This window comes from Pempheris klunzingeri, chromosome 7 (assembly GCF_042242105.1).
Source record: "Pempheris klunzingeri isolate RE-2024b chromosome 7, fPemKlu1.hap1, whole genome shotgun sequence".
Taxonomy (NCBI): Eukaryota; Metazoa; Chordata; class Actinopteri; order Acropomatiformes; family Pempheridae; genus Pempheris; species Pempheris klunzingeri.
Genome location: NC_092018.1, coordinates 18,427,174 through 18,454,975, shown reverse-complemented (window position 1 = coordinate 18,454,975; position 27,802 = coordinate 18,427,174). Strand labels below are relative to the sequence as shown.

Sequence of the window (27,802 nt, the reverse complement as noted above, 5' to 3'; positions counted from 1 at the left end):
GTCTGAAATTGTTTAATGTCTAGATTCTCTCCTTTGTTTACACAATCATAACAATTGCACTTGTTTTCACTTAATGTGCTTTTAATAGCTAAAAAAACACAGATTGGGAAGAGTGAAGGAAAAATTAAGGAAGAACTGATAAATTAACAATTATTGGGTTAACAATATCCTGTCTCAAAATATATACATTTTTACATAATTGGTACTTTTACCACCTTACAAAGGGCATAACTTATCTCCACAGTTAACCTCACTTCCCCCCCATTCAGGTTAATAAGTGACATGTAGTGGTGAAGAAGTATTCAGATCCAGTCTTTTCTCAAATTTTACTGGCTTTATTTCAGTGATTCCAGTAAACAAACGTATTAATTAAAAGTTGCCAACTTTTCCACATACAGTTTGGTGTTGATAAAATTTTTCACGCCGTGTGCACGTGGTGATCCTGTCAAACCAGTCAAAGTCAGAACAACAACCTACTGTTCAGACTTGTCACACATTAATGGGGTTTGCAATGAGTACTCAAGATTAAAAATATAACATTGCTTGTTCACATATCAACATTATTCAATAATTTACATTCATTTGATTGAATATGGGAAAAATTAAACAGCACGCTTCAGCAATCTAGCAGCAAATATTATAAGACCATGAGGATCATTTCCAATAGATAGGCTACATGTAATGATGGCTAAGAATACCAGCTTTGTTTTAATGCAATTTTGTTATAAATTTCAGTGATACTACACAGAAAAAGGCAAAGGGTCTATCAAAAAATTTGAAATGCTTACATTATGAGGATGTTTCACAATGAAAAGGGTATTAATTGTTGATAAATGATACAGTGACAATAATGAGAGTGGTTGTCAAGTCAACAGGACAAAGTATTTCACTAATCTCAGTGTAAACAAAAATCTGGTTGATCACATCCGTCAGTGGCATGTTTTGATATAAGGAATACAACAAACTGTGTAGTGTATACGAGAGATTATGTTGGTATGTTAGATTTCAGCTATTTTCCATAATCATCGGCTGGCGTGGCCATGGAAGGGCACTTGGGACGTCCAGAAGCAGGCAAAAGGTTTTCCCAGTACTCTCGACGAGCCCTAGGACAAATTGGATGGAAACCAGTACTTATGCAAAGTGTTTCATACATGAAATATTGTTTTCAGTCTTTTGTTGAACTGTTTAATGCAGATGTAGCAGCTCCATGTTTAATGCAGTAGTTGTGTCTTACCTGGCTCTGACCCAGGGCTTAGTGTGCATCTCCAGAGCAGCTCCCCAGAGCCCGTGCTTGTCTGACGCCGGTGGGAGGAATCCTCTCTCTGCAGCCAGCTCCTCTGCTATAGCTCTGATATGGTAGGGCTCAAATCCACAGCAGCCACCAATGTAGCGAATTCCTACATTGTAAGCCTCTCTGGTGTATTTATGGACGTCCCAGCGGGTAACGACTCTGGTCTCCAGTGCTGAGGAGAGTAATTTTACTATTTATTGATTTTGTCATACCGATGTTCTCATCAAACTGCACATATGGGGAGCTTAAAATAGTAGCAATACATGAGCTCCAGTGTATATTTATATTACCTTAAACATACAAAATAAAGTTTGTAAACCAACAGTCACACCACCTCTACCAAAGGGATGGGGTACATGGCTGGACTACGATCTTGTACCAAGATAATAATAATAATAATGATAATAATAATAATAATGTGACTGAATATAAACGTTTTTTTTATTCTACACAAAAGAAATATACAAATGCTGACCGAAGGGGAACTCAGGCAGGCTGATGTATCCACCAAGATTGCACTCAGGTGTGTGACAGCCGAGTGGCTGGACCATGAGATGGGCTTTGAGACCAGCTTTCTCTAATCCCTCTTTCATCAACTTGACCGTGTGAACGCACGTCATAGGGTCCAAGTGGCAGTTTACTCCAACAATGTCAGCTCCTGCACATGAACACAGGTACATGCAACATATTGAGATTGTACAACTAAAACGTGATGTCAGACTACACAGAGGGTCACTGTACCAGCTTGGACCAGCCTGACAGCACACTCTCCAGGTGGGACCCCGTCCATGTCTCCATGTGGGGAGATGCACAGTGTTGCACCCACTGGTTTACCGCTGGTCTTAAGCACCTCCACCGCCCACACCGCCTCCTCCACATGATCGACAAACTGCATGAGAAATGTGGATTGAATCATTAAAATCTCAACATAAGACAAGAACAGTAAAACAGCCACATAACTTATGCTTAGTTATTCCTCTGGGTGCTTCTCATACCTCCACTATAAAGAAATCAATGTCTTTCTTGAGGAAGTTATCCATCTGCTTCTTAAAGATGGCCTTGACCTCAGTCTCACTGTGACTCTTCTGATAACAAGGTGTCTTGGACACACACCCAGCAACCAATGCATTGCCTTCGTTGGCTACTTCCCTGGCCAGGTCACAGGCTGCCTCATTGATTTGGGCCCCCTGGATCAGATAATCAGATTTATTTTTTTTAACAGCAACAGTACGGCAAATGTGATCAGGATGTTATTAGCTGTTGTCTGTTTTTTTTTTTCCACTGACAGTGATGTTTGTGACATTGCCACTCATCTCCAGCTTATCTTCGCTGCAGTAGAAGGTGAATGTCTGAAGGACATTGGCTCCTGCTCTCAGATACTCCCTGTGCAGCTGTCGCACTGACACACAGACACATTAAAAAGAGTAGATAAGCTTTGTGGAAAACACAAAAAATTATACAAACAGACAAATAAGTGCTTTATAGGAATCAACTCATGTCATGTTGATAAATCAGTAGGTAACATGTACCTGCTTCAGGATGCTCAACAGCGGCCTCAGGAGTCCAGTGTCCAGCCTTCACATAGCCACGTCGCTCAAGCTGCAACACATAACCTCCATCGCCTACAACCACCTCCCCAGCATTCAGGCGGTCTAAGATACTCTGAGTACACACACATACACACTCACAGAAGTATGAAAGTCACAGTGATGAATTGACACACCAGGAGCTCAGGTATTAGATAACTCAGAGGCACCTGAGGGGCACTCTAGTATTTAGTGCCTGAATTCCCCATTTTGTCAGTAATAACAGTAATTACAATACTCAAACAAGTAATGCCTTATTATTCTCTTACATAATTATGCTAAAATCCTCATTTATGTTTGATTAGATAGATAGATTAATCCCAAGGAAAGTACACATGTGTAACAAACACACTCAAAAGAAAATTACATAGGTGAGAAACAGATGAGAAGGGCAAATTATATATAATAACACTATATACCATAGCTCTAAATATGTACTTACTAACATACAGTCTACAATGCCAGTAATACACTGTAATAAAGGATATACATCAGTGGAAGTCAAGTACAACAGATATTGCAAAAGCTGTACAATAAGGTGCAGAAATATCATTAGACAGATTATCAGGTCACACTGCATCTAAGTGGTGTCACAGTGTTGCTTGTTATCTTGGTGGCAGTAAACTGTCTGCAGATTAAACTTCCACCTGGTAAAACCTGGTTGTTTTTCACCTTTTCCTCTTACAGACCTCAGAAAGACTTTTGGGTTAACATTTCTATTAATCAAATAGCTGCTCTCAAGAGCGCAGCCTTTACAATCGGGTTTGGTCGATTAATGTCAGCAATAAATATTTGTCTTACCCTTCTATACTTGGTCCCCATTGCTGACAAAGTCCCTGCGATACTCTCACGATTCAGGCCAGCTCAGTTTATAAGGAGACGGGTTGCGTCATGTCAAAATGAGCACGCAAATCTCACGAGATTGAAGAAGTTATGTAAAACCGAGCGCCGCAGGGAACGTGGTGGCCACTGTGCAGTGGAGGATCATATTAAATGCTTATTTATGTATTAACTGTAGAGGATTCGTTGGCCTGATCCGGAAAGTGATGAGAGTAGACTCTCAAAATAATAGACACCCCAGCATATATAGCTTTTAGTCGAAGTGTATGAAAAACTCTGCAAGAAGTTTAAAGACGTGTTTGAACTATACATTGCGTCTGTCAACGACAACACTACACAACACAAACCTTGAATTCTGTATGCATGAATGTTATGACCTGTCAGATAAAGACGAGGGCAGACTTCAGGGACTGGAGCTGACCCCATTTGACTTGCACTGCCTACTCTTGGCCTGCGGGGGCGCTGCGTCATTGTCGTGAACACAATTGCGTCATTGCGTCACTTCCTGGCGGGTTTTCGATCTGACAACGGATGTAAACAAAACCGGCGGCCGATCTGACAGCGTTGATCAACGGTGATACGGTGAAGTTTTCTAGTAAAGTATACCTTGTATGTGACAGTCACTGAAATCAATACAGTTATTGTAAAAGTTTTGATCAACAGTCAGTCTTTACAACAGTCAGGGGCTTTAAATGCAGTCAGTAACCTTAACTGTCAGAGAAGAGGTCGTTTCTGATTTATAATCAAGACAATAACGATAACTCCGCTGCCTTTATCTCATTAGTTTTTGGCAATTGTATTTCCACTTGGTGTGTTTGTCTTTTAAGATTGGATAAAATCAGATTTATCCTAATCGCTGCTTTCATTTTAATATTCAGTGCAATTCTCTTTTTTACAGTAAAAACATTGTGACAAAGTACAGAGACGACATTTTAACACAACGAAGAGCCCAGACAGAGAAAAGTAGTCAAAAGTTAAAATAGAATAACTCCTTTAATGCTTGATATGTATCTTTTAGGAGATAGCAGGTCGACTGTGTAATTGTATTAATTTGGTGTGTAAAGTTTAGTAAAAGTTAGTGTAAAGTCCATGGCTACACCTAGATGTCTTGCTTGGCTTGTGGTTTTTAACACCGCTTAAAGCTGAACGCTCACTTTTAATCATTCTTCCTTCCTTCTAAAACAATTATTTTCAGTTTTGTCTTTGTTTAAGTGAAAGTAAATCGTTGATTATGTTCAATAGTAGAGTAGTAATTCACTCTTTTGGTCCAACAATACTAAATTGGTCAAACCCAGGTGATGTGACGTAGACTTTCTCTTTGGTTGGCTTTGATTCATCCCTCCAGGCACCCTCACTGTTTTGTGATGGACCCATCTGACAACGTGGGGAACATGAACCATGCGGTGGAGGACGTGGCACTGAATGATGCTCCTGCTCGCGACAGCTCGTCCGGACAGAAGGAAACGTCGCCTGTAGACGTGCTGAGGTTCTCCCTCCACATCTGCATTAACACATTTATTTTTATTCAGTTTACTGTGACTGAGTGCTGGTTCATTTTATAAATCACACAACAAAGCCAGACTCACTTCATCCAATTGTATCATGCGTGCATGAAAGCATATTATCTCTAAGATAATAATTAACATGTTTATAATTGTTGAAATTACTTTTCTTTACTGGCAGAATAAAACAGCAGATGTCCAACCAGTGCTTTGAGATGGCAGTGCAGCTCAATGCAGGTACACAGCTGTGTGCATTATTTCCATCATATTATACTTTCATCAAGTGCACACACGAAGCATTAATATCAACTTCCTGAAACAGGAAAAAGCAAGAGATCGTGCAGCACGTCTGAAGCTGAGAGAGACTTGTGAGTATTTGAAATCTGTATATTGATGCGGATCTAGGATTTAAACCAAATGCAAGAATAGAATTCATTTTAATGTTTATACCATTAACGTATTTCTTTTCTTTAAATGTTGCAGGCCAGATTATGTCAGTGAGCTGGAAAAAGCAAAGACAATTAATTTTAACAGCACATTGACACTGCACAGGTAAACTGATTCCTTATCATTTCTGATGGGGGCTGGATTTTAATTTAAAATAAATATTAATTTATATAAACAATTGTAACACATAGTATATAAGCACTGAACTTAAACTTTGACAAATCAGTGATTTAACTGGTGTCTTTCAGAATGCAGATGTGGCACGCCATTGGAGAAAAACTGAAACAGAATGATTCAGAGGCAGAGTAAGTAAATTCACCACATACTGAAACTGCTGACATACATTTATTTTAATGCTTGTGATAATTGTGTCATACGCCGGTGTTTTTCTCAGAGCCCTGAAAGCTGTGAGTGATCGCTGCATGGCTCTTTGTTCACACATAAAACAACTTCAGCAAGTAAGCAGCCTCATCTTCCATTGTGTGTATATTAATTGTTTGTCTGCGCTGATAGTACTGAGTTTAACACTGTTTTGTTGTTGTGACATCATGTTAAATGACACCTTGTTTGTGCTTTGTGTACAAATGTGTTGTTGGCCTGCTGCAATCAATTCTCATATCTTAAAAATGTGTCTGCAAGGAAGAGAATTATGTTTTGTTCAGCAGTTTTATGGTGTCTAATTACGCCTGCAGGCCCAGGACTTAAACAATATTTCAATAATAGTAATATCTTTTGTTCTTGACCTGTTTATTTTGATTAGTTTACAATTATTAATGAGATTTGAAAGGAGAAATTGATTGCTACTGATGATAGCTAAAGCCTCTTTGCAAGTTTACTGCCACAAATCTGACAATGGTGTGGGTTAAAATTGACATAAAATGTTGTGTAGAATAGTGAATTTTGTACTTATTCCTCATGATTTGTTTACAGGAGTCAAGAGACCTTCAAGATGAAATCACAGAAAAACAGAAGAAGAGACTCGGTACGTTAAATGATTTGCAGTGATGAAGTACAATTATATTGTGATTTAGTTTTCTCACAGTCCAGGTTTTTTTTTTTTTTTGACAAATTATGTGTATGTGTGTGTGTGTAGAGATGAAGCGGCTCACACATGAGAAAATGAAAGAGATGGAAGAGATGATGTCCAAGAAAGAGCACCCAGATTCAGAGAAGTACAAAGCTGCACTGGAGAAAGGTCAGGCCAACCTGGAGAAATATAAAAAGATGGCCATCATGACACAGAACGTCCTCAGGGTACATTTTCTCACTACAATGACTGAAAATGGTGAATGCGGAGAATGAATGTAGCAGCTGGTGTACTGATGTCAGTGTTTCTCTTCAGGGCATCCTCTTGGCCTGTAAAGTCAACTGGCTGGATGATCCCAAACTTCGAGACATCGCCATGACTCTGGAGAAGTTTCCCATCTCTGAGTAGAGGATAACCCATTTAGACCTGTGTCATATTTCTATGTTTCTGTTCTGTATTGTCTAATAAATAACAAATGAACACTTTAAAAACAGTATTATGATTCATTTGTAAACGGGGATATCCAGCTGCCAGTAGAGGGCGACGCAAAGCAGACTGTGAACCTACTGCATATCCTGCCAGTGAAGAAGAAAAGAGTGTTACACGTGTTTACCAAGTCTGGAGAGATTTATTTTGAATAATTGTTTCAAATCTGGGTTTCTCGATCTTTAACCGGAATAAAACCAAATAGAAATGCCAAAGGTGAAAGCGGAAAAGAAAAGCAGGCAACACCAAGATGTCAAAAACCAAGGTATGCTTCTGTTAGGGAGAGGTTAGCATTAGCATTAGCATTATAGCAAACATCACTGTCAGCTGCTGGAAGAAAAGGGGCTTTAAACTCAGGCAGACAGACATATTGAGCGTGTTTCTACTCTCTTACCGTAACAGTATGAAAGATTAAACAATAATGAGGATTTGGTTGTCGTGTCTCAGTTGTGCCAGCATGAAATATTTGTTTGCGCGAGTTTTTGACGCTGGTAACTAAGTTTTGTAACTAACGCCAAACTCAATTCAAGAAATTCCCATTTAAAGTGGTTCGACTTACCCACAGATGCACGTGCATACACAGCATTTGTTAAGGTACATGTTAAATAGTCGAGTGTCTCGTGGTTATTTCGGCATACGAAAAGTGCTCCAAATAACCAGTGAATGCTCGTCAAGCTTAGTTTTTTGTATAATATCTCAAATTGAAGATTTTGATGCCAAATTTCACTCCTCACATATGAGTTACTTTATCTGAGATTCTGACTCTTGTGATAAATCCTTGCAATGATATCTTGTCAAGCCAATTCAGGCAAGAGCCCTCCACCTGGTCAACAGTGATATATATGATATTGAATCTAAATATTTTATTGTAAATTGCTTTACACATTAACATCACACAATATCTCAATCCCGTCTGTTGCAGGCATCATGTTCAACACCGGCATCGGCCAGCACATCCTGAAGAATCCACTGATTGTCAATGGGATCATTGAGAAGGTAAGTTGCGCTCTACTAATACACTCTGGTGCTGAGAGGAACATCTACACACACACACGCATCCTGTAAACAAAGACGGCGCTCAGACAGTGCAGAAGCACAGGGTTCCTAAGCCGAGGTCATGACTGTGTTTCTCAGGCTGCCCTGAGGCCGACAGACGTGGTTCTGGAGGTGGGACCTGGTACCGGTAACATGACGGTGAAACTGCTGGAGAAAGCCAAGAAGGTGGGATGCACACAAACACCTAAACCCTGTAGTCAGGTGGAGATTTAAAAGCCTCTGTTGTGTTTGTTTCAGTGTCCCCAGTAGTGATGAAACGGTTCAGCCTTAAGAGAAATAAACTGTTTTTGCAGGTGGTGGCCTGTGAGTTGGACTGCAGACTAGTGGCTGAGCTTCAGAAAAGAGTACAGTGCACGTGAGTGGAGACAGCAGCACGGTGCCACCACATATATCTCTATATTTACAGATTAAAAGTGAATATGTGATGTAATAAAAGGACTTTTATTTGCTGACAGACCCATGCAGACCAAACTTCAAATATTAGTCGGAGACGTACTAAAAACAGACCTGCCATTCTTTGACGTCTGTGTGGCTAATTTACCTTATCAGGTAAACAAACGCTTCCTCTGCAGCAGCTCATTTAGCATCATTCCGTAGATCTCTCTCAAACGTGGCGTTTCTAATTTGTGCAGATTTCGTCACCGTTCGTCTTCAAGCTCCTGCTGCATCGACCCTTCTTCAGGTACGAAAACGAGCGAAGGCCCTCTGAGAGGTTTTAACTGTCTTCCTCATGTGTCCACGGTGAGCATTCGTTACCTGCGTCGTTTGTTCAGGTGTGCCGTGCTGATGTTCCAGAGGGAGTTTGCCATGCGACTGGTCGCCACGCCTGGAGACAAGCTGTACTGCAGACTGTCCATCAACACACAACTACTGGCTCGTGTCGACCATCTCATGAAGGTGAGGGCATGAATGTTTGCTCTCTAGGCACCACGACGTTGTGACTGTCCTGTGTCTCAGTGTTGGTGTTTCCCCCCCTTGATCAGGTCGGGAGGAATAATTTCCGCCCTCCTCCGAAAGTGGAGTCAAGTGTTGTCAGGATAGAACCGAAAAATCCTCCTCCTCCAGTTAACTTCCAGGTGAGGTCCTATAAATTAGTCGGTGCTTTGAGAATGGGCTCGGTCGAATGGGAGACAAATTATGTCGTGTTAACGTCGTTGTCTTTTCTCCTGAGAAGGAGTGGGATGGCCTGGTTCGGATCGCCTTTGTACGGAAAAACAAAACCCTCAGTGCAGCTTTCAAGTGAGTGTCCGTCTGCTGTAAGCGTTGTAATCCAAGTCGGTTCTGTCAAAAGAGTGTGTGGGGAAACAAAACGGACGATTGTGTTGATTTATAATCTCCAGGTCCACCGCGGTAGAACAGCTGCTGGAAAAGAACTACAGAATCCACTGCTCCCTTCACAGCATGGTGAGTCAAAGTGTGGATTCTCAGTCGGGATCGTCGATCGGTGTTGTTCCTTGTAACTCTGCAGATCTGATGCTTTTTAAGGTCTCTCATCAAGCCTTGTGCTCCGCCTTGACAGGAAGTACCAGCAGACTTCAGCATCAGTAAGAAGATTGAGAGCGTTTTGCAGGAGGCAGGTTTCTGCGAGAAGAGAGCCCGGTCCATGGACATCGACGACTTCATGGTGTAAGCTCAACATCTACTTCTTTGGTCCTCCACCCCCCCAAGTAGAGATACATTTCTGTTCTGACCTGTTTAATTACGAGTGTTTTCTTCGTCCTCAGGCTGCTTCATGCATTCAACTCTGCAGGGATCCACTTTTCTTAAACAGCAGATTGAACAGAAGTCCTATGACTGTTTTGTGCTGCCTGTCAGATGAGTAGAAAGAAATAGATCTGACTGAACTTTTGTCTGGATGAACTGAATCTCAAAACAGATGGACGTACAGTGAATATTGTATAAAGAATATTGGAGGACACGTTTTAAGAGCTCATATTGAGTTTCCTGTTTCACCCTCATGAGTACAGATAAAGTGGTTCTCAGGCTTGAATGGACAACTTTTGGCAGTCGCCCTCTTGGTAGCTTGAGGAACTGTTGATGTGTGTGAGACTCACATTGAAAATAATATCTAATAGATGATTATTCTAATCTAAAAGCAGTCTACAGATTTTCTAAAGTATGATAAAGTTACCTTCATGTCAAAACGTGAAATATTTATCAAGTGTAGATTTTTGAGTGTGTGCAGTCTCTTCAAATAAACTCAGATGGCCCACAAGTTTTCTGTCACTCCTTTCTTCTTCTGTGCTAACATCATCTGACTGTCACTAAATGGAACGACAATTGTTTACTTCCTTATTAGTCCATCAGTGGTCTTAGAGTTGATGTATTCAATCAATCAATCAATCTTTATTTATATAGCGCCAATTCACAACAGCGTTACCTCAAGACGCTTTACATAAATTCCATATTCAAATTGATTGCAGTCTAAAACAGAAAGCTTTTTCACTTTATAATGATATGAAACAGAGGACGAATATCAAAGATCACATTTAAAAACTTTAAGCAGCTAATAATTGATAAACATAGCTTCCATGTAATGTGACACAGTGACTACAAATCAGTACCAGAAATTAAAGCTGCGTAGACCACAAAGGACGTATCTCTTTATATTGGACTTTTGTATTTCTACTTTTTACTATACATTTTTTTCCCGGTAAATTCATTATAAAAAATGTCCAAAGCACGGCTCTGCTCACAGGTACTTCTTGTATTATAGTCTCTGTAGGTACAGTAGACGGAGCAAAGCAACAACAAACATTGCTGCTTTATGACCAAACATGCTCTGCCCTCTGGTGGCCACAATGTGGAACTGCAGCTTAGTTTGGGGTGTTTTATTTTGAAAGTCTGTATCGGAAACGTTATTAGTATGTTGATTCCAACTTTACTTGTCGTTGATGGCTCACTGCTGCCCTCCAGTTGTGACATTATGTAACTACGGTGCTGTTTTTTAAAAGTGTATTCACTGAAAGTAGAGCTAAATTAGCATGTTTATGTTTATTAGTAAGATGTCGTGCTACAGTTTTCATACATCTAAAGATTAGCTGTCGAAGAGATGATATTTATTTTATCTTTGGTATATTGATGAAGAGAGAGGGGATATCTGCTGGCCACCCGTGGTACTAACACATCATGTCATGTATCATCTACTGTCTGATACATCAAATTACACTTTTCTCAACTGTGCAGATTTCTTCAATTTGTCTTCAAGCTCCTCCTGCATCACGGTAAGAAATAAATAACCTTTTACAGCTGTCTGCGGAGGCCTCTTCTTACACCATCACTCCACGTCAGTGCATGACATCACTTTGGTCTCTGGGCGGTGAACTGTTGTCTGTAAATACTGCTTGAAGAAACACGCTTTATGTATGTAGTTTTTAAAGTGATGCTGGACTATTGTGAGTTAAGTGAATGAAGGATTTAATTGTTTTTGCCTTTTTTCAGTCAAAATATGTGAGGCTGCTGCAAGATTACTTTGGCGCTGTTACTACTTAGCAAAAGAGGGGCATGATGTAAAGTCAGGGTGGGTGCAGATTACTGTGCAGAGGGTTTTATGACACACTTCATTTTCATTCAAAGATGGCTTTTGATGGAAGTTATCCAGACCATTCAAATGAAACACATGACTCTTTATTACTTCATCCAGCATTACATCCGGTGCAAACACTGAGCAACATAACCAATGGTAGGTCAGTGGTCTTCACTATCCATTTATTAATAAGTTTTTCTAGTTTCATTTTTGTAGCAAAGTGTTAAAGAGGGGTGGAAAACATGTTTTACAGTAAGAGTTTTTAAGTCAGGTGCCACATAGAATGACATGGCACAAACTACATGTAAAAACCTCTCAGGGGGACAAGGAAGGAAACACAAAGGAAGAAGCACAACATGGTTAAAGGCTTCTTCCAAACTGTTAAATGCTCTGAGAAGGAAGGAAAAGAGAAGAAGAGACCGTTTATAATGAGGTATGACTTTACAATGCCAACAGAGGACCTAAAAGCATGAAAACCAAGAACAGTGGCATACATACGCTATTACAGAGTGCACATGCAGACATGTCAGCCAGAACAACCAGGAATCAAATACTGGTTTTGTGCGGTAAACCTTAAAACATGTTCAATGAAGATCTCTTCTGAAATCAGGTCAAAAGTATTCTGTCCAAAGAAAGTACAAACAAGTACAAAAGAAAATAATTTAAGAATAACAGAGAAGGGAGACTAAACATTCTCCATGAAAAAAAAAAAGTCTAAAAAGGGAAGGAAATAAAACTAGTTTCCTTCTTAAGTTTCCTAATGAGACCATATAGTGAGTGAACAGCCGGTTTTGTTAGAGGGATCATAACAAATGCGATTCCTTCAGCCTGTTGGTACATCAGACAGTTCTTTTATTTGTGTTTTCACAGCTGCTACTGACAGCCCGAGTTGTGCCAAACATCTAGTGGTTACTTTCTCCATGTGCTACTTACAGCTCCTCATCCTGCAGTCTCTAAAGAGCACGTGGCCTCTTGGGATTGATCTGCTTACTGGCCTGCTCCTCCTCCTGGAGCGTGGACCGGAATGACTTCACTTTATCTGTCAGGAGGAAGCAGACATCAGCATAAGAAACCTGAGCGGAGGTGCATTATCAGCAGGTTTGCAACAACTTTGTGTTTCTGTGCGCCGGTCGTACCTCGGAGCTCGGTAAGGATTTCTATCTTCTGGTCTAGGATCTGCTCCAGTTGGGTGGCGTACGACTCCACGTCATAATCCACCTCCTCCGTCATCTCCAGCAGCACCTTTTCATCTTCCAGCCATCGGATGGACTCCTGCTCAGGAGAAGACACACAGACATTTTCGGTTTATCCCAGCCTGAGATGAAACAGTGTTAGCAGCACCAAAGAATGACCTCTTAATTATTACAACAATGATAAATAGAATGTGAGCAATCAGCAAATGTATTGTTGAAAAATCTGATCACTTAAAACGTCTCGCTGCATTTGCGTCCCTTGATCAACTTGTTGAAATGACAAAAGGTCTTCACGGATATGGACTTAAACTATGATGAGAGGTGAGTATTTAAAGAGTCACGTGTTTTCTTGGGTGTTCGGACCTGGAAAACGGCTCTGTGGTCCTCCAGGACCTGCTCCTCCATCTCCACTAACTGAGACACTGCCTCGTGGAAGGTAAAGAGCTGAGGAGACACTTCCTCCTCCTAGAAAACACACAACACACACACACACAACACACACAACACACACACACACAACACACACACAGAAACACGGTTAACAGCAGCAACAAAAACAGAAGACACGATGGACACCTTTCCTGAGATCACGGCTAAAATCTGGACGTCGCTGTTCACAGATTCTCAAAAAAGCTTAAAACACATTTCTAACTTCCTCACAAGCTGAGTGAGCAGTTTTAGGACAAAATACCCAAATTATACTGAAATTTGTGAGAGAGGGATTATGGACTAGACAGAACAGACATGCTGTACACTGATATATCAGATTTCATATGATGTGATAGAGAACTTTTTTTTTTTTAAGTTTCTTGAGATGTTTATTACAAATTGGCGCTATATAAATTGATTGTCCATATTGGCCACTCCTGGTTGACTTTCTGTGTAAGAGAACAGACCCTGTGTACTTACATTCTGCTCACAGAGCAGTTTGAGGTCGTCTCTCTGCGGTGAGATGCTCAGCCAATCCTCGTCCAAAAGATCCAGCTGGTTGACAGTGTGGATGTTGGGTCGACCTCCCTCCATCACTTGGTTGGGGTCGACCGTCAGCTCCTTCACCCTGCAGAGAGAAGATGTGGGTCAGGGCTGGTTGTTTCGCAGCGCGGACACACGGCTGCTGTTTGATCTGGGGGTGTGACGTCGAAAGTGTTCACAAAGAGCACAGGATGGTGGCATCATGACAGCAGTGACATCATGCATGGGGACAGGTGACTGGGTTGGTGCTGTAAATGTTTGAACTCTTAATATGATCACTTTATGGACACGCTAACGTTATTCACAGACAGAACAGACCGACTAAGTTTGTCCAGTTCACCTGGACAATGTAGTGGAACGCTACACCTGATGTCCACAGGAGTTTGGAAAACTGTGGGCTGGAGTCCACATCAGAGCTGGTGTGTATGCAGCCCCGACAACTAGAGCTGTGTGTGTGAGGGATTACATGCTGAGAGCTGGCCCAAACAAAGGCTCAATCTGGATGCTTTTACTGAACAGCTTTGTGGTTTTGGTGTTATTAGTGCCAAACAACAGCTGACACCTTCTTGGGTTATGTCTTAAACCGCCGTGTGTTCATTCTCACTTCCACAGTTGCCCCTGACATCCGGGCCTCAGCACTGATGTGGTGCCACGCAGAACAAATAAGACACGCCCATACGGACGGACAAATGTGTTGTTCTTCGGGAGTCCGTGAAAAGAAAAAGGTAATGTCCACAGCTCGGCCAAAGATAAGAGGGAGCGCACATGTCAAAGCGGGGGAGGAGGATGAAAATCATGCAGATGAGAAACAGGAAGCAGACAGCGGAAGTTTTCCACAGTGAAAAGTCAATGAAGTAAATGAAAGCTGCTGAAATGATCTTGTGGATGCATATTGTAATATAATAAATGCCTGCAAGGAGCGCATGCACTGCGTGTGTGTGTGTGTGTGTGTGTGTGTGTGTGCAGTGCTGTGCTTTGCGGAGTGCTTGACCTGCTGGGAGAGGTAGCAGCAAAGTCATCGAACTCAAAGGTATTGGTGGGCGAGTGCTCAGGGCGACTCCCCTGACCGCCCTGGGAGAAGGGGATGTCCGACGGACTAATCCCAAACTCCTTCACTCTACACAGCAGCACGAGCCGCACCAGTGGACAGAGGAGCAGAGGGCGGGAGAGGAGAGGGAAACGAAGCAGGAGAAAGAGGAGAGAAGGAACACAAGAGAGTCAGACAGAACTACTGAGAGTAAGCAGAGAAATGTCTAACAACAACATTGGTACAGCTGATTTCTATCTATATAGGGGATTATAGTGGAGCTACAGGAGCTTTAATTCCACAATATTCCATAACAATGCCTTGTCGTCACAGTTCTACATATTCCCACCTGTTAGCGTAGCGTAGTGTGTTGAGGGTGTTCTCGCAGGATGTCATACCAGGAGAGATTGTTGCAATCTGTGCAGAGAAAGAGAGGACCACTCAAACGACTTGAGGAGATATGAAGGCGAGGACATAAAAAGTTAATGAAGGCAATGAACTGACCATGCATGTGCGGGAGTTTTCCCCAATGAAGGAGTCTCTCAGGACCTGGGTGAGCTTACTGGCTCTGAATGGAGTGTGGGGCTTGTTACGGCCCAGCGCCCTGATACACTCCTGAAACAAGACGAGCAGAGTTATTTGGGATTACTGTGAATTTGGTCTGTTAACTAACAAATAGGAAAACGATGTTGCAGCTGAAGTAGCAGGACATAAAAACAGAGCTGCTGCCATCGCTTGCCCACAAACCTTTAGGGCCAGCAGGCTTTTGTTGATCTCGGCTCCCTCCAGGCGAGTCTGGCGGTCAGCACTTGATGTATCAGCCCCCCTCTCATTCCCCGCGAGGTCGATGAGGGAGAACTTGCCGTGCATCTTCCCCTTCCTCCGAAGAATGATCTGGAATACGGCATGGCTGCGAGAGGAGTGGGCATTGGCCGACGTCTGCCCTGATGTTCTAGGAGTGAGACGAAGGGCAAACAGGGGCGAGGGGAGCAAGAAAAGCATGACAAGTCATCAATTCATGTCAAGCATGAGAAAAATATGACTCAACAAATACAAGGATTAAAAGTCTTAGGATTGCACCACAAACAACTACGTTTACGGTGTTATACCTGCAGCTGTTGCCCACTTCTATGAGTTTCAGGACGTCCTCTGTGCACTTGACCTCTTTCTCCTGAAGCCCCACAACCTGCACTTGCTGTTTCCCGTCCTCCAGCACCCTCAGCTTGGTTTTACGATTCAGCAGGTCAAACACCTGATAGAACAGTCAGCACGGGTTAATGTTTTATTTTATTTAAGGGAAATAAAGCAAAAACCCGAACAAATGATTAGACATCACTTGCCTTTCCACTGTAGATTTCAAAGAAAGTCGCGTACACTTGTAGATCTAACTTCTTGTAGTTTGGTTTCTTCAACATGACAAATACATCCCGAGCTAAATGTCAAGAGATGAGAGATTTTACCAGAGCAAACCAAACACTTTGTTATATAAACACGTGTTATTTGAACGCCTTCACTCAATAGAGCACAGTATATTTACAAAGACAGCATAGCTCGTTGGCTTACCAGCTAATGCATACACTCCTTTAGAGCAGTCTTGGTTCTTCCCAGAGAAATCTCCACCCATAGTCTAGAATGTGTTACAGTGTAGAGTGGGTGAAAAGACGTTTTCAAATTATACGCAAGGGCATCAAAAAAAAGAGCGACACACTCAATAGAAACAATTAGGTTTGATCCCTAGTAAGCAACGTCATTTTATCGCTCTGAAGGAGTCGATGCTTGTAACTCACATGTGTTTTTCCACTTCCTGTCTGACCATAGGCAAAGCAGGTGGCCATGCCCCTCTCAAAAATGGTCTCCACCAGAGGTCTGGCAGTGAACCTGCAGGATAAAACAGAACACATTCAATCACTACTAACAAGACAACAAGAAACATGTTAGTCGCTAATTCATTTCTGTAAAACAATGCATTATCCTCAACGTGTTGATTGACTAATCAACATGTGTAACACTTCACTGAATTGCCGACACAAACCTGTAGACCATCTCGTTGGTGGTGCTGTCGTCAAAGGCGTAGTCAAAGCGGAAAGTCTGGTTCTCAAGGTAGCGGGTGAGGTCGACTTTTTGTTTTGGTTCATGAACCATTACCACGTCCTTACTGGGGATGGTGATCACATCCAAATCCTTCACGGACAACTCTGGAACGCAGCAGAGGCAAGACTTTTGGTCAGATTAATACTTAGGAGAACAACGTTTTAAATAGAAAACAACATGTAATGACATACCTTTCTTATTGAGTGGGCGTTTCCTGACACATACGCATATTCTGTGCTCTTCAATCTGGACAGTGCAACACAGGACATAGTATTATACTGCTGCTGAAGGTCAACATCTAACACTCAGGAGAGGAGGAAAAGCTACAGTTGCTACCCACCAGATCTGCTGTGGTCAGGGGCCGGTAGTCTAGACTGGCTCGGAAATCTCTGATCATGTACATGATCTCATAGTTAGGAATGGTGGTATCCACCTCCTGAAGGAGGGCAAGGAGAGACAAAGCGACGGAGGTGTAAGGTTAACCACCAACAGGAAGATTATTCTCATGTCTTTTAATTTATTATCTCAATGTCAAGATTGCAAGTGTTTATCCAGATCTAATGAACATATTTTAACTAAAAAGGAAAAAGGAAGATAGTGTTCACGTACCTGTGCTCTCTTCTCCCTGAGCTCCTGTTGCTGTAGCCGACGCCTCTCTCTCTTCTCCTGCAGTTTCTCCACCTCCTTCACACAGTTTGACTTCCTCCTCGCTGCCATAAAGACAAGAGAAACAGTAACTCCACTACCTCCCACAGGATATACCAGTTGTTCTCTGTTAAAGTCTCTTCCTCTCTTGCCCCCCTTCCATACTGTTTCTTTTACTTCCGCGGTCTCTTCCCTTGGCTTGAGCAGTATCTTTCTCTCAGTAAGTCTTTCCTTTGTCTTCCTTCACACAGAAGGGAGACCTTGGGCTATTTCCAACAAAGCAGACCAGTGATAGTGCTCAAGCACAGACCAGGATGCAGTGGCTGGCACACAGTGCCTCTCGTAGAACACTGGCCGCTTTCTCTACATAACCAACAAAAGGCCTTTACAGTCAGTTCAGAATCTGCTCTCCTCATGTATCCCTTCTATCTGCATCCTAAAACACAACTGAACCAGGGAGCAGCTAAAACTAGGATATCAGTCTCATATTATTGCAATTAAGCCAAATGAGAGTTGGTTTGAAATCAAGTATGGTTAGAAAATTGTTTTCAATCAACCAGCATTCAACCAGGTTATTCAAAACGTCCCAGCACAGCATACCCCCAGATTAGTGTTGTTGCAGGTCAATCACGAAGCATTAGTAATCATAATAAGAGAACACAAGTTAGCAAACATGTGAGTAAAAGCCACTTCTGACTCCTTGCAGAGTTTATAAAAACCAGTGTTATCTGATTAGCTTTGGCTTGCTGCTACAGCCCCAGCTTCCCACTGCAAAGCCTGGCTGAAGCCCTGTAATACAGTCCTGGCCTCCTGCTGGCTCCCATCCCTGAGAACCCAGACTATGAGAGCAGAGGGATTAATAATCTGCACTAATCTGGGAGGAGAAGATGAGCCTGGTCAGCACCAGGACAAGGCAGTAGAAGAGGGATGCACAACCATAACTGCTTGTGGGTCTCGCAGGCTGTCGGTGGGGGAACTGAGGGGAGCGGGTTGGGGGGCTTTTCCTCTTTCTCCTCTCATTTTATTGAATGACAGTGTGCGTTAAGAGAAAGGTTATTGTTGCCATCGGAGCTTTGAGGAGTAACGCAGGAGTGCCCACAGGCTTTTCCATGTGTGCCCTTGTGTGACTCAGCAGAAATCAGACAGTGAAAAGACAGCGCAGTCCAACAGCAGCAAAAAACGTTTTTTTTAAACTCCCTGTCTAATACCCAGAAAGCCTGTCTGCTGGATGGATTGTGCTTGTGCTACTTCACCACCACCACAACACAGCTTTGTACAGTATCTGGCAGACATTTTGGGTGCACAATCTTGTCATTAGACTAGAGGACTCTTCAGTTTCTATTGGGAGCTCTATTAGAATCACCAAGAAGCACTGAGGGATGGGGAAACATGCAGGTGATACATACAAAGCTGTCCAAGCTCCTTTCTGGATATCGGATGATGTGAGGATTCTGCGATGAACACGTGGTCAACAAAAACACGAGATGAACATGGGACAGTTATGATAATATGCCTGTTTTCTGCCGATGGATTTTCTTGAGAAAGATCACAGTTAGATCAGGTTGGGTTAATTTAACAGCCCATCATTTCTTTTGACCGTGTTACCATTCTGCAGTTGCTGTTGCGTCTGAGCTTGAGTGGGCTGTGCAGGCTGCTGGGATGGAGGTGGGGGTGGTGCAGGCTCTGGTTGTTGAGGTTGTGGGGGTCTGGCCCGGGTCGGAATCACTGAAAACACAACACCACAGAGATTTAGAAAGCCAGAAAAAGAAACTTTTAGCAAGACATGCACATGTGAATATACATTAGTGTTCAAGATACATATTAGGCCAACTAATTATAAAAGATCATGACTAACAGGTATAAAAAATGTGAGATATAGTAATGGAATAATTAAGAATAATCAAATAACATTGTTCACTAGTGTGTGTTGTGCATGTGCTGAACATTGCCACAGTCATTTTCGAGATTTCAGTGTAATTTCGCAGACAGCTGCAAGAAACTAACCTCTATTATCCCTGGACGGAGTGTCATTCTTAGTAGGCGCTATCGTCCGACGGTTCTGCAAAAAAAAAAAAAAGAAAAGCTACAGCAAGATATTCTAGGGTGACAGGATGAGGGTTCAGTGATTCCTACTTTCAGTTTTATATAGTTCACAAGTGCTCACATCTTTTTCTATTCAGTTTTCAGCCTCTTGCCTGCCTCTGTTGTTATGTAGAGATACAGAAATAGACAAAACATGAGAATCAGATTAGTGCCGACCAAACAGGCCTCCTTTATTAACACTATGATGACACTGCCAATGCACACATCTTTAAGTATCTTTAAAAAAAAGCTGCCTGCTTGTATACGTGTATTCTTTTGTGAGGATGATTCCTGTTCACCTTATGGATCTTGATCAAGTGTGTCTGCTTACTTCTACAGAACTACACAATGAAACACTATAAATGCAATGCAATATTTACCAAAATAATCCCTGTGTTATGTGACACTATGGAGCAGCCGTAATCTACTGTGCACCACACACAGCGTATTTAACAGAACCAATTAGTTGCTTACCAAGAAGGATCCAAGATCTATATTAAGGTCCAGCAAACAGCAGCCGCATAACTACCTGAGCAAATCTGAGCACTTTACATCATTTACTCTGGCTATTACATGAGTAAAGGATGTAACATGGAGGGAGAGAGTGAATAAAAACGAAAGAAGCTGTGCTTTTGTTTAAACAATCCAAATCACTTAACAATGATTTGATGTAGTTGCTGCCAAACTCACCTTTGCAATTTTGTTGACCTTCACACATGTGGGTGTAGGTGGGGGTGGAGTCTCTGGACTGGGGGCAATTTCCTCATCCGGAGCAACATCCGGGTTAAGTGCAAATATACTTTCCAAGTCGATCTGTCCAGAAACACATTGCATGTATACCAACTGACCGATGTTTTAGCTTTAGACAGTGTAACAACATGCTCTATTCATTCATTCATTAGACACCATGTCATTCAGTATAAAAATACTCTTCTAAAAAAGCTCAACAACCTGATACAAGAATTTAAAAAGTGCACATAGTTCTTTATTGAAAGGGTTTTGCAAACAAAGGATTGAAAATGCATCAGAGCTGTTTTGTGTTTCACAACTGTACTTAGATTAGATACATGTGTAGAGATGTTTTGTTGTTTTCACTTCAGCATTAAAAACCTTTTTTGCTGACAAGTGTCAAAGTAGCTGAATTACAGCCCCCAAACTCAAAGCTGTTAAACATGGAAATGTGGGGTTAAGACTTTTTTGTAGGTGCAGCCAGTTACTTGTACAACACAGAGCAGCTCAGTTTTAATTTGTGCATTTGAACAAGTGTCCCATTAAGCAAACCAGCAGAGGCAGATTGTATCAGGTTTGGACTTGAATCATTACACATTCATTAAAGTTGGATCGCAGTCTAATGACTTTACTGTTAACTTAATGTTAACAAAATAAAATGACATGCATCTTGACTTTGACTACTTGCCAGACTTGCACTTGAATGAATTTTGTGACCATTACAATGCATTGTAGCTGACAAGTATTGAAGCTGATGTTGAACGAGGAAACAACAAACTTTTACAAGACACCTTTCAAAACCACGAGGTCTGTCCTTGATACCGAAAAGAGATCTTTGCATTCAAGACTTGGTAGCCTAAATATTGTATTGCATATTTAATAACTGTTTATCAGCAATATCGCTGCGTTCACCATACCGTAATTAAGAATGAGAGGAAGAACGATAGACAGAGATGTTACCATCTATCAATTTCACTGTCCAAATGACTGATATATCAGAATATAAATACCATTTAACGGTGTATTGCTCCTTTTACACAGTCTCAGTATGCTACACTAATATCTTAGTGGTGCTTTGGAACCATTATTCATTGGTGTGGAAAATAAAAGCATGTGCTGCTGATGCTTTGAGGGAAAATAGACAGTGGTTTTACCTCTTTCCCTTTTGTGTCTCCATTTTCTATCCACTCCACTGTGACGCTCTCGTTGTCCTCATTCAGTGAGGTCACCATTGCCTGATGTATACGGCCTGTAAAAGTATCATAGACAGGGGAAACACGGAGATCAAATAGGCATACTGACACTTAAAAGTTTATCGTTTACAGCGATCCAAACTCTTTCAGTGTGTTTGCAAGTTTGGAAGTATTAATGTTGGCAACACGTAGAGGGATAATGGCACTGCATTCACCACCACATATTTCAGTTATGAAAAGGGGATAAAGAAGGATCATTAAATATATCAACATATATTTGTTCTCTCTATCCCTTACACACACACACACACACACACACACACACACACACACACACACACACACACACACACACACACACACACACACACACACACACACACACACACACACACACACACACACACACACACACACACACACACACACACACACACACACACACACACACACACACACACACAGGATTTCGCTAATACCTTTGCTTGCACATCAAATTACAAAAGGCCTAATATCCACAGCCGGATCAGATCTGTGCTGTCTTGTTAATTTGAATGTTTTTTTTACTTTGGGAATGCAGCAATGTTGGACAAACCTGAAAAGGGTTATGCGTTTTTGAAAATGTGGTAAATTATATTTAACAGCCAACCGAGGGCCTGTGTAGCATTATCTTCTTATATTTTAGCTGTGATAGCAGTTTATCTATACTTATGTTATATTAGACAAAATTAGGACTTATGAGTCAATATTATTGTTTATCAACATTAAGCTCAATCATTTCACAATGATTCAACTTATTAACCTAATAATGGACCATCACTGCAAACTCTAAAACACTAAGGAAAGGTGAAAACAGCTCAGTACACAGCACAGTGTTGAATGATACCCCAGTAAACTGAATCCTGTCTGTGCTCACATTAAAACTAACCAACACAACATTTCATTCTGACATCAGCACCTCAAACATCCAAATGCAATTGGGGCCTTTAAGTTTCAAGTGAAAGCGAGGCAACATGCAGAGGTTAATCTTAGTAAGATCTGACTGTGAGGTTTGATAATGACCCGCTGGAGAGAATCACTGATAATGGGGACAAGCACAGCTGCTGCTGGGCTGCATGCTTCTCTCCGCCTCTCTGTCTACAGATTAATAATACCAGCTGTATAGGGCCTGCTCAGCCCTCCCATCTTCGTCTATGTGGATCCAACTGTATGCTGTAAATTCCCAGCACAATCCAGGGAAACGCTGTGTTCCTCTATCCATTATTCAGAGACTCTGAGAGCTAGTGAGCAAAGATGCTTTTAGTGTTCTCAACTGCTGAACATTTCCCTGATTTAACTTACAATGGTTATATATTGACAAAACGTAAAACGAGCAAACCTAGTGTCCTAAAACAGGGACAACACATTCTCAACACCAACTACAAACAGATGGGTGAAATATCAAAGGAGTTGGGCCACCACGGTCAACCAAAACAGCTTCTGTTTCCAAGTCTGAGTAACTCACCATTATTCCAAAAGATATTCCCTTATCTGGTGTTGGAGGTAGACAGCACCTGTCCAAAACCCCCTTTAAATGTTCAGTCAGATGGAGACCTGGTGGCTCTGAAGCCTGGATCGTATGGTTCTCATCATCTTTATATTTAAACCAGTCAGTCGTCCCCTATGTCCGGTATGCAGGGCATTAGCAAATATTATGTTTATCTGCTCATTTATTCCTGTCAGACTGTGTATGCAACTCTCTTAAGTGTAGCCTACTTCAATAACTACTATATTGACAGCTGCAAGGTCTGCACTGTGGAAAACAGCCAGACATGAATATGAGTGCAAATAATCCACTGTTTAACACTGTGACACACAGTAGGTTACAGAAAAACCCTTGGCAACAGCAAAGGCGGCTGGAACAACAGGCACGTGGTAGGTGTCACAACTCGTCTTAAGGAGAGTGTTGAGAGCACGCCCTGCTGCAATAGTGACTGCAGCAGTGAGGGGATTTACAGGCTGAGAAAACACAGTCACTGCAAATCACTGCTGCTTCACGCTAAGTTTTTTGCTTGTAATGCAAAAGGAAGAAAAGAAAATATATGTAACTGGCTTCTGCTAATGTCAGTGGTCAAGTTTGAGAGCACAGTCTTCCTGTAGGTTCATACAGATTCAACTCAATTCTACAACGTGATGCATAAGAAACTGTTACTTCCTCCAATCCGCTTGTGTGGAAAAATCTTGTCACGCAACTGAACTTCAACAAAAGCTTAAATGTTCATTAAAATACATGTTTTGAAGCACTTTCATAGCTAAACTTTTAAGCAGACAACACACATCACAGTAATCGCAGAAGAGGATAGAGCTTTCAAATTATAACGGTCAACCATCTTGACAGAAAGAAATGTTACATGAAATTATACATTTTTTTCCCTCAATTCTGCTGATTTATTAAGATGGTTGATTGATGAGGATGAGATGCTGATTTATTAAAACAGCACCCTTACTGTATATTCTCAGCACTTCATCTTTGCTATAGCGCATTGAAAGGCACATTGTACAGTTATCAATGGTATAACCTGAGAATGGAGGCTACTGCCCCAGTAACACCATAAACAACAATGGGCAAGTAGGGGACCTGTCTGACCCGTCGCAGCCAGAGGCCTGAACACCTAGGGACACAAACGCTAAACTCACATTATCACCAAGACATTGTTTTTTACAGTACGAACAATTTTCTCCCTGCATATCCAGAGAAGGCAAGTGACAGGGCTTTTTTTTTTTTTTACTAATTATTAATAACAATAATTTGTATACTAATCACATATCAAATAATATAATTACCAGGGTCCATGCTTAAATGAAAAAAGGGGGCATTGAATTTGCCCCAAGAAATCAGTGTAGTGTACCAGCCTGTCTATCTCTTCCTTAAATACACACATTTTATTCACACATCTGACTACATGAACTGAAATGCAAAGTCTTGCAGGCTTGTCTTGCCATGGCACTGAATGCACTGTCCACTGTGTCCCACTTATATGCTAAAACCTGGCTGGATGGGTCTGCTGACACCTTCCAGTAGTTGAAGGGGCTTAAGAGGGGAAGCTTCAAGCTCTGCTAAGCCCGAGACACAAACAAAGCCTTAGAGGCATCAGTTTCACTACAAAACCAAATGCACCCATTGATGAAGCTAGTAGACCTAGCAAGACTGTTACTCCTAAAGACTACTATATTTCACACAACAATGAACGCCCAGTAAGAACAAGAAATCCAAATTCACCATCAAACAGGAATATATTAACGACACACAAGCATAGAGCTGAGAATGATTACATGAGCAATAAGCCTAACTTCAGGCCATCTACTGAATACCACAAAATAATTCTCTATGAGATCTTACTCTCTCTCTCCCCCTGCGAAGGGAAAAAAACACAGAGGGAGCGAGAGAGTCCTGGCAGAATCAAGGGAGCTGGCTGCAACAGATGGGGTGGTGGCTAATGGCCTGAATCTGGCTTGAATATGAACCAGACCCGCCACCAACCCCCCAGAGAGAGAGCAATCCCTGCCCTGGATGCAATACCAATCAGCAGGGAAATGGACAGACAAGAACTACTTCCCTCTCTAGGCTGAGCGTTTCCTTCACACCCTTGGCCTTACAGTGCTCCAGATACTAAAACTAAATGATTCAGGGATGATGTCCTTGAGGACATTATCATTAACAACAATCAATACAATGGTTAATATACACCCATGCCACTGGCTTTGTACAGTTTATTTTCAAGTGCTTTGCAAGTGCAAGTGAGCATTTGTTGGTTAAGGGTTGATTTCAAAACAGCATGACTGGGTGTAGCCTAATCCTGGAAGGGCCAGCAGGAATGACACAAACTTTTCAGTCGTTGTTGGCTGCCTGGCCCTGAAGCAATGGTCTACAACTACACAGGCCAGGCAGAATAAAGCTGACATTCACATAGGGAAGAGTCATACAACAAGCCGCCTCTCCCTTTCTCTGTCTACTGTTAACCCTTCAAAGGAAAAACTGTAGATGAAGTGAGTGTATTGTAATTGCAACTTCTTCCTAATGGCACTTTTCAATATGCTGTATGCTTCTATAATAAGCACAGAGCTGTCACAAGTGTGTCACACACTACTGTTTAGTTTATCTTCATGCTAACGTTATCTTGGCATGGCATAGCATTTACTATTACAGTTTGATTTCCTTCCTTACAAAGGCGAGACCTTATCAAGATTTGCACTGACTCCAGTTATTTACAAACTAGTATCAATATTAAGACCATAGAAATTTCTGATTAATAGTGTTATTATCAATACATGGCATGTCTAATTTACAACACATTCAAGTTTATTGCCTCTTGATTCTTGACAATTAGAGGGTTTCCATAACAACCATTACTTAAGTTAACGCTAATTTAGCTCAGTAATCATTTAGCTAATACCCCGAATAAATCAATTACACAATGCATGAAATACAGCCAAACATGAGTACTCGTTTACGAAATGGCTCATGGTTGGGTTTTTACTTCAACGGTACTGCGGTAATCAAGCCGGTAGCATTAGCTAGCGTTAGCCTTAAAGCTAACCTCAGGCTAACCTAACGTTGGTCTCTAACGAACTGGCGTTAGCTTGGTTAGCAATTTAGCTAATGACAAATTTTAATCTCTCGTTAGAATAACGCTAAGTCGTTTAGGTAACGTTATACAGTGGCACTAACATCTGTGTTTTTGCCTTGTCAGTTTGCAATTGAAAGCTTTTGCTGTTATCTAACGACAAGAATGAACGTCAACAGCGAATGTCTCTTGAATCCGCAAAGAAGCTAGCTAACAAAGGTAAGAGCTCATTCAAAGGCTTTGGCCATGTTGAGGCACTCCGCCCTGACAGCTAATACCATCATTTTCGTGCAGCTAACGTGGACGTTACGCTCTGCAGCCAGGAACAACGGTTGCTGTATTCAACAGCACCGCAGCAACAAAGATCCATAAACAACTTACACAGTGCGGCGGGGTAAAGAATAGACAGGCTGAAACTTACCATCACTGCGCTTTATCTCCACATAAGTACCAACGACAATCTTCCCAAAACCCGACGCCATTCTACATTACTTAAACAATTGACAAAAACAGGACTACAGACTTATCATTAGCCGGGTAAAAGCAGCCTCTTGTGTTTGGCAGTCTTTGGCCGGGGAGGAGGATGCAGGCAACAGAATGAGCTAGCATTACGTAGCTACCAAGAATAGCGAAGTGTTTCCGGCCCGGCCTTTTTCAAAATAAAAGTCAATCATTGCTTGGATGAAAATTTGAGATAGGTGGTCCCATATTCAACATTTTCAAACTAACTGGGTCTTGTAGTTTTATGTGTTATGGTTGTTATTTGGAGGTAATACATGTAAATATTCTTGTACATCCAATGAAAGGAAATCCGGTAAATTATGGAATTATGGCCAAGTAATAACCACACATTACCTCTAGCTGAGTGACATTTTGCCACTCTACTTTTTCCACCATTGTGGCACACAAAACACACTAATCCCAGTTTAACTGTGCACCTTTGTCACTGTTACTGTAGTGGATGGATTATGCCACTTGGTGGCACCAAGGCTCCGATGGTTCACATAGGACACAGCCCAAGCTCAACAAATCACTCCATCCCTCCTTCGATAAACATTCAAGGGACGGATTTGGTGCAGTTAAAACCCACACTGGGTAAAGAAGATTCTGACTGAAACCAGTGGGCTAAAGCACTTTCTGGTGCAAAGTTTTATCAGTTTCTGCGATAGTTTCCCAGTTTGGAAAGCCTATGTATTGCGATCCTTGTCACTGCCAACTGTATTGCTGACATGGTGGCAGACAGACTGTGCTTCCTTAGTGACATTTGGTGTTGTCAGCCACTTTGTTTCACCTGTCAGGAATGAACTTCACAGGGAGCAGAAATCGAATGGGCAGTGGCCACACAAAGCCAGAAAGTTATCATGGAAAATGAACACATTTCTTCAACCCACTTCTAACCTTAAAAGTGTTTAATCATATGGAACATATTTTTGTATTATTATTTATTTTATAGTTTATATGGCATTCATTTCATTGCATGTTGTGGGCCTTTGACATTTGCTGAT

General features: G+C 41.6%; 4 protein-coding genes across 8 annotated transcripts; 2 read left to right on the top strand and 2 right to left on the bottom strand.

Moving 5' to 3' along the window:
- Positions 1–314: 314 nt before the first annotated feature.
- Positions 315–3,751, bottom strand: LOC139203373 (betaine--homocysteine S-methyltransferase 1-like). Its single transcript, XM_070833061.1, has 8 exons — positions 3,679–3,751; positions 2,821–2,953; positions 2,578–2,690; positions 2,287–2,478; positions 2,033–2,180; positions 1,767–1,949; positions 1,235–1,463; positions 315–1,103 (listed from the first exon to the last, which is right to left on the bottom strand). Exons 1-8 carry the CDS (start codon positions 3,697–3,699, stop codon positions 1,010–1,012), a joined length of 1,113 nt encoding a protein of 370 aa, XP_070689162.1. The 5' UTR covers positions 3,700–3,751; the 3' UTR covers positions 315–1,009.
- A 502-nt stretch (positions 3,752–4,253) lies between these two features.
- cenph (centromere protein H) lies at positions 4,254–7,184 on the top strand. 2 transcript variants are annotated; one of them, XM_070834259.1, is made up of 10 exons: positions 4,254–4,299; positions 5,063–5,203; positions 5,401–5,456; positions 5,542–5,587; positions 5,703–5,771; positions 5,915–5,971; positions 6,061–6,124; positions 6,597–6,648; positions 6,760–6,920; positions 7,009–7,184. In XM_070834259.1, the coding sequence occupies exons 2-10, from the start codon at positions 5,082–5,084 to the stop codon at positions 7,099–7,101; spliced, it is 720 nt and encodes a 239-aa protein (XP_070690360.1). In that variant the 5' UTR covers positions 4,254–4,299; positions 5,063–5,081; the 3' UTR covers positions 7,102–7,184. The 2 variants fall into 2 exon arrangements, with proteins under 2 accessions (XP_070690360.1, XP_070690361.1); XM_070834260.1 differs by lacking the exon at positions 4,254–4,299 and adding an exon at positions 4,306–4,326.
- Positions 7,185–7,282: 98 nt separating this feature from the next.
- dimt1l (DIM1 dimethyladenosine transferase 1-like (S. cerevisiae)) lies at positions 7,283–10,450 on the top strand. The gene is made up of 12 exons (XM_070833726.1): positions 7,283–7,444; positions 8,102–8,175; positions 8,314–8,400; positions 8,529–8,590; positions 8,691–8,784; positions 8,868–8,917; positions 9,009–9,132; positions 9,219–9,311; positions 9,410–9,474; positions 9,576–9,639; positions 9,755–9,861; positions 9,960–10,450. The coding sequence occupies exons 1-12, from the start codon at positions 7,387–7,389 to the stop codon at positions 10,000–10,002; spliced, it is 921 nt and encodes a 306-aa protein (XP_070689827.1). The 5' UTR covers positions 7,283–7,386; the 3' UTR covers positions 10,003–10,450.
- Positions 10,451–11,840: 1,390 nt separating this feature from the next.
- On the bottom strand, positions 11,841–26,897 carry kif2a (kinesin family member 2a). Of its 4 annotated transcripts, XM_070833057.1 has the most exons (22): positions 26,719–26,897; positions 21,655–21,749; positions 20,462–20,584; positions 19,694–19,748; positions 19,295–19,414; positions 19,096–19,140; positions 17,654–17,754; positions 17,385–17,480; positions 17,236–17,290; positions 16,986–17,148; positions 16,741–16,831; positions 16,517–16,580; positions 16,294–16,385; positions 16,063–16,205; positions 15,701–15,905; positions 15,458–15,568; positions 15,303–15,370; positions 14,918–15,043; positions 13,864–14,011; positions 13,318–13,419; positions 12,898–13,033; positions 11,841–12,800 (listed from the first exon to the last, which is right to left on the bottom strand). In XM_070833057.1, exons 1-22 carry the CDS (start codon positions 26,777–26,779, stop codon positions 12,715–12,717), a joined length of 2,286 nt encoding a protein of 761 aa, XP_070689158.1. In that variant the 5' UTR covers positions 26,780–26,897; the 3' UTR covers positions 11,841–12,714. The 4 variants fall into 4 exon arrangements, with proteins under 4 accessions (XP_070689158.1, XP_070689160.1, XP_070689159.1 ...); XM_070833059.1 differs by lacking the exon at positions 14,918–15,043; XM_070833058.1 differs by lacking the exon at positions 19,096–19,140.
- Between the last annotated feature and the right edge of the window lie 905 nt (positions 26,898–27,802).

Excerpts from the sequence above, each read along its gene's own strand:
- cenph (XM_070834259.1), top strand. The coding sequence starts at position 5,082 with ATGGACCCATCTGACAACGTGGGGAACATGAACCATGCGGTGGAGGAC. Across the intron at positions 5,457-5,541 it reads GGCAGTGCAGCTCAATGCAG|GAAAAAGCAAGAGATCGTGC; the intron begins GTACACAGCTGT and ends TTCCTGAAACAG. Across the intron at positions 6,921-7,008 it reads TGACACAGAACGTCCTCAGG|GGCATCCTCTTGGCCTGTAA; the intron begins GTACATTTTCTC and ends GTTTCTCTTCAG.
- kif2a (XM_070833057.1), bottom strand. The coding sequence starts at position 26,779 with ATGGCGTCGGGTTTTGGGAAGATTGTCGTTGGTACTTATGTGGAGATA. Across the intron at positions 17,481-17,653 it reads TCAGGGAGAAGAGAGCACAG|GAGGTGGATACCACCATTCC; the intron begins GTACGTGAACAC and ends GCCCTCCTTCAG. Across the intron at positions 16,832-16,985 it reads ACCAACGAGATGGTCTACAG|GTTCACTGCCAGACCTCTGG; the intron begins GTTTGTGTCGGC and ends TTTATCCTGCAG.
- LOC139203373 (XM_070833061.1), bottom strand. The coding sequence starts at position 3,699 with ATGGGGACCAAGTATAGAAGG. Across the intron at positions 2,181-2,286 it reads TTGATTTCTTTATAGTGGAG|TTTGTCGATCATGTGGAGGA; the intron begins GTATGAGAAGCA and ends TTTCTCATGCAG. Across the intron at positions 1,464-1,766 it reads CCTGCCTGAGTTCCCCTTCG|CACTGGAGACCAGAGTCGTT; the intron begins GTCAGCATTTGT and ends TACTCTCCTCAG.
- dimt1l (XM_070833726.1), top strand. The coding sequence starts at position 7,387 with ATGCCAAAGGTGAAAGCGGAAAAGAAAAGCAGGCAACACCAAGATGTC. Across the intron at positions 7,445-8,101 it reads CCAAGATGTCAAAAACCAAG|GCATCATGTTCAACACCGGC; the intron begins GTATGCTTCTGT and ends CGTCTGTTGCAG. Across the intron at positions 9,312-9,409 it reads CTCCTCCAGTTAACTTCCAG|GAGTGGGATGGCCTGGTTCG; the intron begins GTGAGGTCCTAT and ends TCTCCTGAGAAG.